General features: G+C 44.5%; 1 protein-coding gene and 1 long non-coding RNA gene across 10 annotated transcripts in view; one reads left to right on the forward strand and one right to left on the reverse strand.

The window, feature by feature from the left end:
• The window catches only part of LOC137655703 (uncharacterized), a 96,648-nt gene that overhangs the window by 38,546 nt on the left and 42,849 nt on the right, over positions 1–15,253 (forward strand). The window lies entirely within an intron of this gene.
• Positions 6,862–15,253, reverse strand: part of LOC137655701 (chondroitin sulfate N-acetylgalactosaminyltransferase 1-like) — a 106,415-nt gene continuing 98,023 nt past the window's right edge. For all 9 annotated transcript variants that reach the window (XM_068389699.1, XM_068389696.1, XM_068389693.1 and 6 more), the window contains one exon: positions 6,862–8,057. In XM_068389699.1, coding sequence (XP_068245800.1) covers positions 7,799–8,057 — 259 coding nt within the window. In that variant the 3' untranslated portion in view covers positions 6,862–7,798. The remainder of the gene's footprint in view (positions 8,058–15,253) is intronic.

Consider the following 15,253-nt stretch of genomic DNA (forward strand, 5'->3'; position numbering starts at 1 on the left):
GTGTGTGTTGTACCACTATATAAGAGTAAGGGAAATGTATGTGCACGAGTGTTGTAATTCAAGGGGTATTAGTTTGAGTGTGGTTGGAAAAGTGTATGGTGGAGTACTAATTAATAGGATTAAGGACAAAACAGAGAATGCCATCTTACAAGTACAGGGTGTTTTAGACGAGGTAAGGGATGTATGAATCAGATTTTTACAGTTGGGCAGATATGCGAGAAACATTCGGCAAAAGGCAAGGAGGTGTATGCTTCGTTTATGGATCTGGAGAAAGTGTATGATAGAGTTGATAGGGAAGCGATGTGGAATGTGATGAGGTTACAGTATATGGATTGGTGGAAGGTTGTTGCAAGCAGTGAAGAATTTCTACAAAGGCAGTAAAGTATGTTAGGATAGAAAATGAAGTGAGAGCGTGGTTTCCAGTGAGAGTGGGGCTGAGAGACAGGGATGTGTGAAGTTGCCATGGTTGTTCAACTTATTTGTTGATGGAGTGGTGAGAAAGGTGAATGCTCGAGTGCTTGGTTGAAGTTTGAAACTGATAGATGAGAGTGATCATGAATGGGAGGTAAATCAATTGTTTGCAGATGATTTTGTACTGGTTGCAGACTTGGAAGAGAAGCTTGGTCGATTAGTGACAGAAGTTGGAAGGGTGCGTGAGAGAAGGAAGTTGAGAGTTAATATGGGTAAGAGTAAGGTTATGAGATGCACGAGAAGGGAGGGTGGTGCGATATTGAATGTCATCTTAAATGGAGAGTTACTTGAAAGTAGATCAGTTCAAGAACCTGGGGTCTTGTTGCAGCAAATGGTGGAGTGGAAGCAGATGTACGTCAGAGAGTGAATGAAGGATGCAAAGTGTTGGGGGCAGTGAAGGGAGAGGTAAAGAAGAGAGGGTTAGGCATGAATGTAGAGAGTGTTCTGTATGAGAGTGATTGTACCAACTGTGATGTATGGATTGGAGTTGTGTGGAATGAAAGTGATGAAGAGATAGAAATTGAATGTGTTGAGATGAAGTGTTTGAGGAGTGGCTGGTGTATCTTGATTAGGGTTAGGAACAAAGTAGTGAGGGTGAGAGCGGGTGTAAGAAATGATTTAGCAGCTAGAGTGGATATGATGGGTATTAATGTGTTGAGATGGTTTGGCCATGTTGAGAGAATGGAAAGTGGCTGTCTGCTAAAGAAGGTGATTAATGCAAGAGTTCATGGGAAAAGTACAAGAGAAAGGTCAAGGTTTGGGTGGATGGATGGAGTAAAGGAAGCTCTGGGTGATAGGAGGATAGATGTGAGAGAGGCAAATGAGCGTGCTAGAAATAGGAATGAATGGCGAGTGATTGTGACGCAGTTCCAGTAGGCCCTGTTGCTTCCTCGGGTTGCCTTGGTGACCGCGGAGGTAGCAGCAGTAGGGAATTCAGCTTGTGGAACTTCATCTGTGGTGGATAACGGGGGAGGATGGGCTGTGGCACCCTAGCAGTACCAGCCGAACTCGGCTGAATCCCTTGTCAGGTTGAGAGGAGTGGTGAGAGGAAGGGTCCCCCTTTGTTCATTTGTTTGATGTTGGCTACCCCTCAAAAATGGGGGGGAAGTGCCTTGGTAAATAGATAGATATAGACAGAGCTATATCTTCACTATATAGCCTATATATACCTCTCGGGTCCTTAATTTTTGGGTGAATAAGACCAGTAATTTCTTTTTAGGTAACTCAGAAATCCACTTTGTTCTAGGTAATAGGTCAGGCCTAGACTACCCAACCCAATTTCACCCCCAAGCCTATGTTCTCAAGTCACCTACACCAACAGTGTGTGGGGGAGTTAGGGTCGTGTCATTAAAATAATTAGAATTTTAGTAGTAAAATTATTTCCATACTCCCCTTATGTTCATATACATGCCCACCCTCCTTCCCACAACACTCATTGTATCAAGGAGGGACAAAGTCAATTTTGAAACTGAAATTATATTTGTTCCGACAAGAGATGCTTCTCTCGAACTACTTCCATAGGAGGACTGGTATAAACCACTCTGCTCAGACCAAATTGATTCAATTCCCACCCCCACAATGCCTGGCCGGGACCCAGCTGCCATCTTGACCTCAGGTCCATAGTTCTTGCTGGTTGTCGCTACGTGCATCACACGTCCCAACCTCTTTCCCGCTCCGACCCTGACCGTGGGGTTCCCACGTGATCTCCTCGTCTTTCCTGTGTTCCCTCGTGTTCTCCAGTGTCCTTTCTTTCCCTGTGTGTGTATCATTGCCCTGTGATGGAGGCTCATCGTCGTTGGCCTGGGCCTTCTGCGGAGAAAGCGTGTGGCGCTTTCTTGTCCAAGGAAGAGGTTGACCCTCATTCCCTTTGTTCCATGTGTCAGGGACAAAGGTGGGCGAAGGATGCTACTTGCCCTGAATGCGTCGTTTGGTCCGACTGGCAATGGAAGGTAGTCGGGATGAAGAAGAAAAAGAAGGCCAAGAAGGAGAAACATATTATGCGAGGAAATCCTCGGTAGAGTTGTCCTCTGCCAGGACGACTCCGGTACAGGTGAAGTCCCAAAGGTCATCCCCAGTTCCCGTCCATGGCAGGGACGTAGGTGAGTCTGTTGCCAGGCCACAACCAATTGTTGAGCCTGTTGTTTTGTCGGGTGAGGCCCCTGCAGCGGATCCCTTGTTATTTTCTTTGTGGGCGCACTTGCGCCTTGTAGGTACCCCCTCCATGGAGGAGTTTGTAGCCCAAACTCGTGGTCCGGAGGTGGCCCCCTTGGTAGCAGTTCCAGCCGTAACCCCGGTAACCGATCTGCCTTCTCTGTGTATTGTTTCAGGCCCGTCATCGGGGACATGTGATCCATATCATGAGTGTTGTGTGACGGGCTCTTCCGATGCTGTTCCGCCGCCCTGGTCGACCGTGCCAAGGACCCCGGGTAGTTCGCCGAGAGACGTCGAGCAGCCTTGGGATGAAAGAGACTTCGGAGTGCGATGCACCCACCCCAAACCGTCTCCCTCTGTCGGGTTGGCAATCCCCGAGGTGGGGAAGACTGGGTTCGTGACCCTGCGTGACGACAGACCCCATAAAAGAAGAGCGCCAAGCGTTCTCCTTCTTCCTCCGACGGAGACCGATCTTCGGACGGGACCTCCTCGGAGAGTTCCTCCTCCCATGAGAGGAGAAGGCGCAGGGGGCACAAGAGGAGCCGTTCGCGGTCTTCCTCGAGGTTCTCTAGAAAATATTCTAGGTCATCACGGAGGCGGCACAGGCCCCGCAGCAGCAGGAGGAGGAACAGGCGGCATCGCAGACAAGGCAGTTCCCATTCACCAAGGAAGGCCGGTAAGGGTTCCCCCGTTCCCACTGCAGCAGAGGCTGCTCGTGGGACGGGGGTCCCCGTGAGGAGAGCGGGGCCCGTGGTCTACTCACTGGTCTCTCCCACCCAGCGGCAGGCCCCGTGCGGCCAGGATTGGGTAGGGATCCCACTGGGATCCCGCAGAAGGAGCCTAGAGGTGTGAGCTCCCCAGGCTGGGGGAGAACCCGTTTGAGCGAGGCGGGCAGACCCATGACGGCTCCCCCTCCTCTATACAGCACAGCCGCCGCAGGAGCAGCAGCAGGAGGAACAGGCGGCATCGCAGACATGGCAGTCCCCCCGTTCCCACTGCAGCAGGGGCTGCCTGTGGGACGGGGTCCCCGAGAGGAGAGCGGAGCCCGTGGTCTACTCCCGAGGCTCTCCGGCCTGTCCATCGGCCCCGCGGCAGACCCCGTGCGGCAAGGTCCCATGCTGCCACGAATGGGTAGAGGTCCCCCAGTGACCCCGCATCGGGAGCCTAGGGGTGTGAGCTTCCCAGGCGTGGTGAGGCCCCCTTCGAGCGAGGCGGGCAAGCCCATGATGGCTCCCGCCCCCACTGGAGGAAACGATGTTTGGGAGGGTCCTAGCCTGGATCTGGGACTTGAACAACCTGAGTGAGGCGGAAGAGTCCAGGGATCTGGACTTTACCGGCCCTGGGGACGGTGCCTAAGGAGGACAGGCCTTCTCGTTACAGGAGACCCTGTCAATGGAGGCCTCCGCTTGGTTCCTGTCCCACGCCATGTTCTGGTTGGACTTGTGGTCTGCGGCAGTGGCCACTTTCCACAACCACCACGATCTCTCCAATGAAGCAGGCCTGAACCTCTTCTGAGAGCTTCTCCGGTCCGGGACCAAAGCCATCAAGTTGGCTCAAGGATCCCGGACAAAGACCCCAGGTTGCTTGAGAACTCCCCAGTAGAAGGGGAAGGTCTGTTTCCAGAGAACCTGGTGGAGCAGAAGATGGAGAGAATTGTGAAGGAAGGCAGGTCCTGGGACTCCTCCCACCAGCCCTCCTTCAAGGCCCCTCAAGGATTCTTGGGTCCCTTCAAGCCCCGGTGCTCTTCCAGAGGAGCCCAGGTTCCTAGGAGGAAGTAGGGCGAGAGGCCCCCCTTCCACTATCCCCTCCACCGGTGGAGGGATGCCTACAAAACATTGGCAAAGTTGGGAGAATTCCAGGACCGACCCATGGACAGGGCTTGTTCTGAAGGAAGACTACCAGGTCCCCTTCCTGGATGAGACCCCTCCCCTGGTAAGGGACCCTGGGGCGGACACCTTGCATCCCGGGGGGGTTGGAGGGCCGCGATAGACCTCTCGGCCCTGAACAAGTCTATCAAGGCTGAAGTGCGGTCAGGTACCTTACCAATTCACCACACTATGCTTCGGCCTATCCACGGCCCCTCAGGTTTTCACAAGTGTTCTCCCTGGTGTCGGAGTGGGCGCACAAATGCTACTTCCGACTCCTGAGTTACCTAGAAGTTTGGTTGCTGCTTTCAGTGTCAGAGGGACTCTTGGAGCAGCAACGGGACGTTCTGTTAGCCTTCTGCGGGGAACTGGGTATCGTTGTAAATTTGGAGAAATCCCAGATAACACCAGTATGAAGGATGATATACTTGGGGATGGAGCTGGACACGACCTTGGCGAGGGCCTTCCCTTTCAAGGAGCACATCAGGTACCTGGGGGAAATTTTATTAAAATTCTTCAAATTTATTTTTATTTTTTTTGTCTTATTGGATTCTCTGTTCTAACCACACAGGAAAGTTCTTAAGCGACCACATAGCACCTCCCAAAAACTAGGGTTTTCCTATTTCAAAATCCCTTTCATTACACAGAATTCCAGGTCTTCATTGTTACAAAGAAACACCTAACTTGGGTTTTTTGCTGAGGGAGAAAAGTACATAAATATTTGGCCTAAATGGGAGCCCAAGTCTCTCTTGATGAGTCCCTTTGTCTTGAAGAATTTACTTTACCATGTCTTCAATATTATCCCTTTCTTCCTTTTCATCCACAAAATCCATGAAATAATTTTAAAAAATATTTATGAAGTTCTATGTTTAAGTTTCTGAACAGCTCTAAACTGTATACTGTACACCAAAATCTTAAGCACTGCATATCAACAGCTTATCATACAATGGGGAATCCTGATACTCGGTACTGCCATCTATGAGGTTAAATAACAGGGGTATACAGTACCTCCATATAAATTTGTAATGCTTGTTAGAAAAAGGAAAGATCCATATCACAAGGGCTAAGAAATTAAAATGATGAATCAATTGAAAAAGATACAGCGTAAAATTAGAATATCAAACCTGTATAATTTATGAGCTCCAGTTCCTTTGAAAGTTTCTCAGACTAAAACACTTGTACAGTACTTTCAGAAGAATTTTTACTGTAGCATGATTTTTATGAATGAATATGACTTTTCTAACATAAAAATGTATAAAAGCTGAAATTTTTGCATATGATCACATATTACTGTAATGACTAGTGACAAAAAAAAAAAAAAAAGGTTATCGCCAGGACAAGAATATATCACACTTAAATTCTTACCTGAAAAGGAAGAAGTATACAGTAAAAAATAATAGATAAACAAATGACTTTGTAAAAAAAAATCATATTTTTATAAATTGTTCACCCAATCCAAAACAGTAGTTGAGGAAGCTGCTTAAATTCAAGTCCATGCTTAATATAAAAACAACAATTATTGTCATCAAAGGTAAATACTGTACTGCATTATGCAGAATGAGTAGATATACAATATTTCAAGATGGCTACTCTGATGCAGAATAGATGTATTTATCTTTTATTGGAAACTTTATCAAATTTATATTTAAACTTTATATCCACATTGAGATTATCCTACTGATCTCCAAAATGGGATTGTATATCATCTATACTAAAACATTATTAAATTTATACTCAAGATAAAATATATACACCGAGATAAATCATCTTTTATTTTCTTGAAACCTGACCAGAATAGAAGCAAATAAAAGTGTAATATCAATATAACAATTAAAAAAATTCGATAGCGTAGCAAATTTTGCTTATACCATAAATAAATTTATTCAATACACTTAGTTTCATAAAAAAAAATATATATATAAAACTGGGTTTGTATAGTGTAGCAGAATGTTATAAATAGTTTATCAAACTGTTACAGATCCCTTTCTTAAACAATCCTTCATTTCAGGATTTCTTTTATTACTGTTTTACAACAACCTAATCCTGGAATATGATTCCTGATCCTGGACAATTTATCAATATAAATGAAGATAATCAATATAAATGAAGATAGTCAATAAATCTCCATCTAGATTTCATGAATAATTTCTACACCCTACTAAGATAATTTATTTACTTTCTATGTTGCCTAATTTCCACTAATAAATTAGCCACCTATGCTTCTTGTTAAACAATTAAGCCTTGAATGTCCCTGACAGTAAATACACAAGCTATCTAAAAGTGGCTGGCACTTTGGTGGACCTTAAACAAATTGGCAGAAGGGAGTCTTCACTCCAACTATTATTTATTTAATCATCTTAGTGAAATGGCAACAATTTTCTAATTTATTTATTTCTTTGACACCGAGTGATTGGTAGAGTCTGAAAATGAAATTGTTCCTTCACAGGATCAGTTCTTTGAATATGGTTACCTAAATATCTAAAATGTCAATTTAAAAAACTACTACTAAACAACTTTGGCAAAGATCAATGCCAGGAACTTCAATAAAAAATACTGTTTAAAGGAAATAGAATAATGAAATTGAAGATGATTAACCACTCATGAGGGGCTTCAATTTGGACATACTTAACCATTTCAAGATACGTCAACACGTTACATAAATATTACAATCTAAATACAGAACAATATTTTACACTAAAGAACTCCAATGTAAAAATTTAATTCAATACTAACCAATGAGAAAAATACTAGATTTGAAACAAAATTCATGAAAATCTGTAAAACATCTGGAACGTGATATACCATCCTTCGTAACATTTGTATAGATTTCAACAATATTTAAAATTGGAAATGGCTATCTAAACTGAAATAAGTTCATAAAAATCAACTTTATTTCTGGACTTTTTCTCAGACCGTTCAAATTGTCCCTAATACTAACACATTTTACTTTACATTCAGATTTGATTTTGGCTAAATTCAGCAAAGGGACCTCTAATCTCCACTTTTTAAAAATTCAGTTGTTTGCATTGTCAATTAAGACAATGCTAACAGTTACCTTACCTTAATTTTGCACCATCAGGACTTTTACTGCAACTCCCAGAACTCTAATATAATGTGCAGCTTTAAAGAGTATGAGATAATTAATTTCCTTCACATCACAGAAAACAACTTTTATCATTTGCAAAACTAAACCTTACATTGGCATCATAATAGAAAAGAAATCACAGGCTTCAAGTCTTGCCATACACAAATCTCATTAATCTATGCATGCACTGCTTGTACTTTCACTCCCACATGTTCTAGAACCAAGTCTACATTTCTGCTTTGAGCTGCTGTTCCTCAAGAGCACTGGCACCAGTCAATGCACCAGCACCAAGTGGGTGCTTTCCAAGATCATCCTTAAAGGCAATGAGACCAAGGTGAGCATGAGAGGCCTCATTAAGGGCGCGTGAGGTGATACAGGCACGATACTGGTCAGCTGAGAGAGCAGTCGAGCATTCTTTTGGATGCCATAGGTGAAAGATGCCAGGATCAGTGGAACGAATCACCGACAATCTTGATTTGACGTACCTGTGAATTTGCACTTTTAAATAAAATTCTGCCATAATTTCTTGCATGTTATTAATAGTCAAATTCTCTAATTCAAGTTTACAGATATGCATCACATTAATTTACTGTGATGCAAATAAAACATACATTTAAGCAAACCAAATATGTAACTAAACCTTTTCAACACTTAACCATTATAGTATAGCAGGAGGCTGTTCTGTGCTGCTGATGCCCTGATAAAGGGAAAATTACCTGAGAATAAAGACATAGCTTCTGGACACATAAATAAAAGTGTTTTAAGCTCTAAGAACATCAAAGAGACAAGTGTGGACTGGAGCAACATGAGCATTAATATTTTGATAAACTGTAACTGAGTGACACATCTTAATGTTTCCCTACTGAGAGATCATGTAATGGTTGAGGAGATGGGATAACTTTCCACGGTGGCAGCTGCTCCAAATGATAAAAGGACAAATTAGCACCTCTCATATTAGCAGGAAATTATAATTACACTTTAGATGTTGACCTTAAACTTTCCAAAGCATAGATAATGAGATCATCTAAGGAAACATAAAATTAAACCATGATGATATACCTGGGGAGAAAGGAGAATAAAAATTTCATTCTTCCAAGGTCCAAGGTCTAGATCATTTAAAACACTCCAAAAAAACTAAAATTACTGCCAGAGCTTTGCTTAGACTGCATCTAGAATGCCCTTAAGCCAACCTGTGTTAAACTGTTTTTTTTTTTTAAATTCATAGCTTGATAAAACTAAGCTCATCTTTGTAACAATGGCTAATCCTATTAAAATTATGCTTAAAAGACATGAGCAAAAAAGGTACATGGGATCTCCATTCCTGTGGGGATTTGTTTTAATGAGGGAAAAAAAAAAAAAAAACTAAAACAGGGGGAAAGGAATCTCGGATAAAGGAACAAGATACTGTATACGCAACAAAAGTTTTGAAGCTGGAATAAACCAAAGGTCAATATTTTGTATCATTACTATAAAGTCACCCAATGTTGTAACTTGCAGCACCCTCTCATGGTCTGCTACCCACACCTGGCTGCATATAATCCTTATTAATGTTTATTATACAAGCCTTGAGCTCTTTAATATGGATATATTACTTTAGCAAAAGCTAAAACTGGCCATAAAACTTGAGCGCGGTATAACTACCACTGCAAATTTCTGGGGGAAGACCAGCCACCCCACTCATGCACTCCGGTTTAAGGACTTCACTTTTAATTGTATGGAGGAGTTACGGGGGGGGGGGGGGGGGGGGGGGGGGGGGGGGGGGATTGCTGGCAGGACAAGTATGAGTAGAGCTCAAGGTTTGTGTAGTTAGGAAAAATTACAAATTAGGTACTGTACAGTACTTTCAAATGTCATTTATTCCAAGACTTGATACAAATCCTTTCGCTCTTTAATATGGAGATTTGCCCTTGGGTGGGTGGAAGTCCTAACCCAAGTAGCTTTGCACGAGCATAATATAAGCACCCTGACACCTCATTAACGGTCGAGTATACGGTATGAGAGCTGACAGCCTGCAATCAGTTTGTGAATAAGAACTAAGCATTTTGCCTTCCCCAGGTGTGCATCCTTGGAGTGTTACAGTCCGTTTAATTAATCAAGACATTGCCTGATTACCCCTCGCTGGAAGGACGCAGACAAATATATTTCATTTATCAGATGATGAGAGTGGAAGCTAAAATATCATTGAAAGGAGAAAGGATTATTGAGGTGGAATCATTTAAATATTAGGAACTATGATCTCCAATACTATACTGTACAAGATATTTAGAATTCGCCTGAAATTACATAAAAAAAATCGGGCTATTTATCAGTTTAAGGAGATGGGTGTTATTGTATGGACACGAGTCGTGGTATGACAATGAAACAATATGGAATTTTTATTATAAAATTATTTTTTAAATATACTTACCCATAGTTACATATATATAGCTTAAATCCCGCGTTTCGTCGCGCCCACGGCAGAAATTCAAATTTTGCGGCAATAGCCTCCATGACAGTAGGTGGTCATACATGAGCGCCATCTCTCATAGGTTACCAAAACTATTCCCAACATTCCTCAAATTCCATGCCCCTGTTTTCAGAGGGGAGGGAGGGAGGGCCCTTCTATATATGTAACTACCAGGTAAGTATATTTAAAAATTAATTTTATAATAAAAATTCCATTTTTAAATATATAACTTCCCTGGTAGTTAATGTACATATATATAGCTGATTGACACCATTGGTGGTGGGTAGAAAACCTCATCCCATCGGAAATTCGTATAATTAATAGCTACAATTAGTAGTACCAATAATCTAGCTCTTACCTGATAAGGAAGCTGGCTACATAGTTATTCTGCCTCATTTGCCTGCATTCCTTAGGAGACTCAGCAATCCACTCAGGGGGCTGTAAAAGTCTCTGTGGGGCTGCCACAAGGTCCTCGACCTTAGCGTGGCTAGACCTCCACCCTTGCTACCCTGGCATAGCCATGGATAATAAATCATACCACCTAATCCAAAGTTAAAAAACACACATCATAAAAAACTAACTTGACTTGCATCCCAGACTGTGGAAGGCTGCAACAACCTTCACAGACAGCCTGTGAACACAAGTACAAGAAAAAAAGGCAAGGGTATATAATAAAAAAAGGTTATAGGGAAGAGGCAGTAAACCCTTCTCCAACTACGATGCTGGAGGTAACATAAGGACCCAGGGAACAGCAATCTTCATACTGAGTCTGGACATCCTTGAGATAAGTCTGTCAAGATTGATTTACTTCGCCAGAAAGTAGCCTCCAAAATTGACTTCATTGCTACAGCTCTAACCTCATGTGGTTTTACCTTAAGGATAGGGAAAACTAATAGTGAGCTTCCCTTATCAAATCCTTAATGAAAAAAGCCAGGGTATTCTTCGATAAAGGAAAAGAGGGGTTTTTAACTGAGCATCAGAGGTTGTCTGTTTGTCCTCTCGGGTGTTTGGACGCGTGCAGATAAAAACTTTAAGAGCTCTACTGGACAAAGGCCTCTCTCCTTTTCCCATCCAATTAAGTGAGATAGCTCTGGGATGGTAAAAGATCTTGGCCAAGGTCGATAAGGATTCCTCGTTTTTGGCGAGAAAGCCTAGCTGAAAGGAGCAAACTGCATTGTCTCCATTAAAGCTCACCCTCTTGCTGAAGGCTTGTAACTCTCCCATTCTTTTGGCTGTAGCCAATGTAATTAGGAAAAGAGTCTTCTTGGTAAGATCCTTCCAAGACACCTTGTCCAAGGGTTCAAACCTACTTGAGGTTAAAAAGGCCAGGACTACATCCAGGATCCAAGAGGAGGTTGGATTGTCCTTCCTCTTAGTCGTCTCAAAAGATTAACGAGATCTGAAAGATCCTTGTTACCTGACACGTCAATGTGACGGTGGTTTAAAATGGAGGCTAGCATGCTGCGGTAACCCTTGATGGTAGACACAGCCAGCTTCTCTTTTGTACGCAGATACAACAGAAAATCTCCTATATTGGCTATAGAGGTACTGGTAGAGGAAAGTTTGTTATTCCACCACCATACTCTAAATATGTTCTACTTGGAGTAGTAAACCCTAATACAGTAGTGGTAATGTTCTGGGGGTATCTACCAGCCACTCCATCATCTCTGCAACCCAAGGTCTCATGGGCCAAAATGGGGTTATCAGGGATCTTGAATGGAGGAAAAGCGTACACGTTTAGACCCTCTCAGTTCAGAAGAAAAGCGTCCACTGCAGCTGTTTCCTGGTCTGGGACTGGAGAGCAAAATACCGGCAACCTCTTTGTCATATGTGTGGCGAAGAGGTCTATCGAGGGTTGACCCCACAACATCCAAAGGCTGGTGCACACCTCATGATGCAGGGTCCACTCTGTAGTTAGAACTAGCCTTCTTCTGCTGAGCAGATCCGCCCTGACGTTTTTCTCCTCTTCTATGAAGCGAGTAATCAGGGTTATGTCCCTCGCTTTCGCCCAGAGAAGCAGATCTCTCATAGCCTCGTTAAGTGAGGCCAAATGAATGCCTTCCTGCTTTCTGATGTAAGCCAACGCAGTGGTGTTGTCTGCGTTGATCTGAACCAATCTTCCTCGTACTTCCTTCTGAAAATGAATGAGGGCTAGGTGAATGGCCACTAGCTCTTTGATATTTATGTGCCATGTCCTCTGAGACTCTACCCACAGACCCCCGTTCGAGAATCGTATGCGTCAAACGGACGAAATCGACCTCTTTAGTTCAGACAGATCAGACACTTGATGCGCGCCGTGTGTGCGAACTGAACCATGTACTGATCGCTGCGAGGGATCGTCAACCGTAGTCGGGTGACCACCAGGGGAAAATCCTTGCAGCATTTCCGGCTGGACCGATTCTCATCCCCAGATAAATGATATTCTGTGAGGGTGTTAGTTGAGATTTGGCCAGGTTTACCATCAGACCTAAACTGTTGCATTAAGGACATTGTCATTTGAAGAGCCTCCAGACACTTTACTTGTGATTCTGCTCCGAGTAGCCAGTCATCCAGGTACAAAGAAATCCTTACTCCCTTTAGGTGAAGCCAGCGAGCCACGTTGGACATCACCCAGGTAAAAACGTAGGGAGCCGTGCTCAGTCCAAAATAGTGTGCTTTGAACTGATAAGTGGTCTTGAGGAACACGAAACTTAGAAATTTTCTGTGGTCCGGTGTGTATCAGGATATGGAAATACGTATCCTGCAGATACAATGACACCATCCAGTCTCCCTGACTGGTGCCTGCAAGGACTGACGCTGAAGTTTCCATGGCAAATTTTACTTTGCTGGCGAACTTGTTCAATGGACTGACGTCCAGGACAGGTCTCCATCCCCCCGAGCTTTTCGGAACTAGGAAAAAGTCTGTTGTAAAACCCCTCCGAGGTGGTGTCCTCTACCACTTCTATGGCTGATTTCGACAGCATAAGGTTCACTTGCTCTTGAAGAGCTGTTGCCTTGTTCCCTGAGTGGGTTGTTGTCAACTCTAAGGGTATCGACGACATGGGAGGTATTCTCAGGAAGGGGATCTTTTATCCCTCCTTGAGGACATTGATCGTCCAGATGTCTGCCCCTTTTTGGCTGCACTCTCGCCAAAAGTGGGAAAGCCTGGCTCCCACTGGTGTCTGGAGATTACATGTCTCACTTTCTTGATTTGGTTTGCTGTCTTGGGAATCTGCGAGCTCTACCTCCAGCCGTAATCCTCTGAGTTCCCCTTGAAGGGGCTCTCCCCCACGAAAGGGCTGACAAGTGGGGGGAGCCTCCTTTTGTTTCCTTGCTAAAAAGCTAGCTTGGAGGACTTTCTTAGCGGTCCTAGAGATAAGATCTTGCATAGCCTGTTGAGCCAGAGCTGCCGACAAATCTTTTACTAAGTCTGGAGGGAAAAGATGATTACCCAACGGAGCAAATAAAAATTCAGATCTCTGAACACGGGACAAACCTGAAGATAAGAAGGAACAAAGCATAGCCCTCTTTTTAAGAACTCCTGCTGTGGAAAGGGCGGAAAGTTCGAAGGAGCCATCCCTCACGGCCTTATCCAGACAGGCAATCGGATGCATCTGAGCCTCTCTTAGGGTCTGTGGCCTCTGCGAGAGCTCCGAGAGTCCAGTCCATAAGGCTGAAGACTTCTATTGTCCTAATAATTCCCTTCAGCAGATGGTCCATTTCAGAATTGGACCACCTAACCTTTGACTTGCTCATGGCTGACCTGCATGCGGAGTCAACAAGTCTGGAGAAGTCTCCCTGGGAGGAGGCAGGAACTCCCAAACCGAGAACTTCCCCAGTCGAATACCACACTAGATCTGGAGGCAAGGAAAAGGAGGCCTTCCCTAGATCCTTCCTCTTAGACGTTCATTGGTCGAGAGTTGAGAAAGCTCTCTTGACCGATCTAGCAAGAACCATCTTCTTGAAGGAGGATGTTTTTCGGGATCTGCCCTTCAAAAACTGAGAGGGCGGGCTCTGAGGCACAGGTTGAGTAAAGTCCTCTGGATACAGAGATGTTAAAACTGTCAGTAGCTTTTTAAGGTCAGATGCCTGCAGCGAATCCTGAGATTCGTCCTCTTAAAACTTTGGCTAAAGGAACATCGATCTCCTGAGTCAAATGGGTAGGAGACAAAATCGCGTCATCCTGTCGGTTATCGTCCTCCATAAAGAACTCATCCTGTCCTGATGGAACATCGTAAAGGATACCATCCAATTGTGAAGAAGCATCACGTTTACGTTCTGCAAGTCTCGAGGGAGAGACAGGTTCCAGTACTTCCAGCATAAGTCCATCATGCTGTAAGGAAGCATCAACATCCTGACCCCCATGCTACGAGGGTAAGTCCTGCTCGCGTGCGTCCAGCGTGCTGTATGTCAAAAGCGTGACGCGAGGGAGCGTTAGCTGTGCGTTCAGAGAGTCGCGAAGGAGAGACAACCACTTGTCTATCATGCAGCGAGGACAAGTCCTGACTGCATGAGTCCAGCATGTGTCCAAAATGCTGCATGCGTCCAGATTACTGCATGCGTCCATGTTGCCGTGAGGTTCCAGCGTGCTGCATGCCTCCCGCATGCTGTATGTTTACAGTGTGACACGAAGAAGCGTTAGTATCGCGTCCAGCAAGTCGTGAAGGAGAGACAACCGTTTGTCTATCATGCTGTGGGGATAAATCCTGATTGCATGCGTCCAGTATACGTCCAGACTGCTGCATGCGTCCAGGTTGCTGTAAGCTTCCAGTGTGCTGCATGTGTCCAGTATGCCGCGGGGGGAGAACCTTGCCGCCTCCCGAAACGCGTCCAGATCACTGTGTGGGAGCGTCCATGAGCGCTGCAGCTCGCGTGCGTTTTTGCCGCGAGAGCGTGCTTGGAACTATGACATACGCTGCACCCACCACGGGATCAGGTTCGTGGTCAAAACCTTCAAAATCTCTGGGAGAAACTGCATCAGGCCACAGCTTCTTCCAGGCAGAATTGAGGGTTCTTCGAGTTAATCCCACCCACGCCTGATCTATGATCTTCAAGCAGTGCACGATGTTAAAGTGGCTTTTCCAAAATTCACGCAAAGTTAAGTTTGTGTTTTGCGTGACATTAAAGCACTGCTTGAATAGGTGCTTGGTGTAGAGCTTCTTGAAGTTTGAGATGACTTGCTGGTCCATGGGCTGGAGGATAGAGGTGGTATTCGGTGAAGATACAGCACCTTTATGAACTTAAATTCTTCGAAGA

This window comes from Palaemon carinicauda, chromosome 16 (assembly GCF_036898095.1).
Source record: "Palaemon carinicauda isolate YSFRI2023 chromosome 16, ASM3689809v2, whole genome shotgun sequence".
In the NCBI taxonomy this organism is placed as follows: domain Eukaryota; kingdom Metazoa; phylum Arthropoda; class Malacostraca; order Decapoda; family Palaemonidae; genus Palaemon; species Palaemon carinicauda.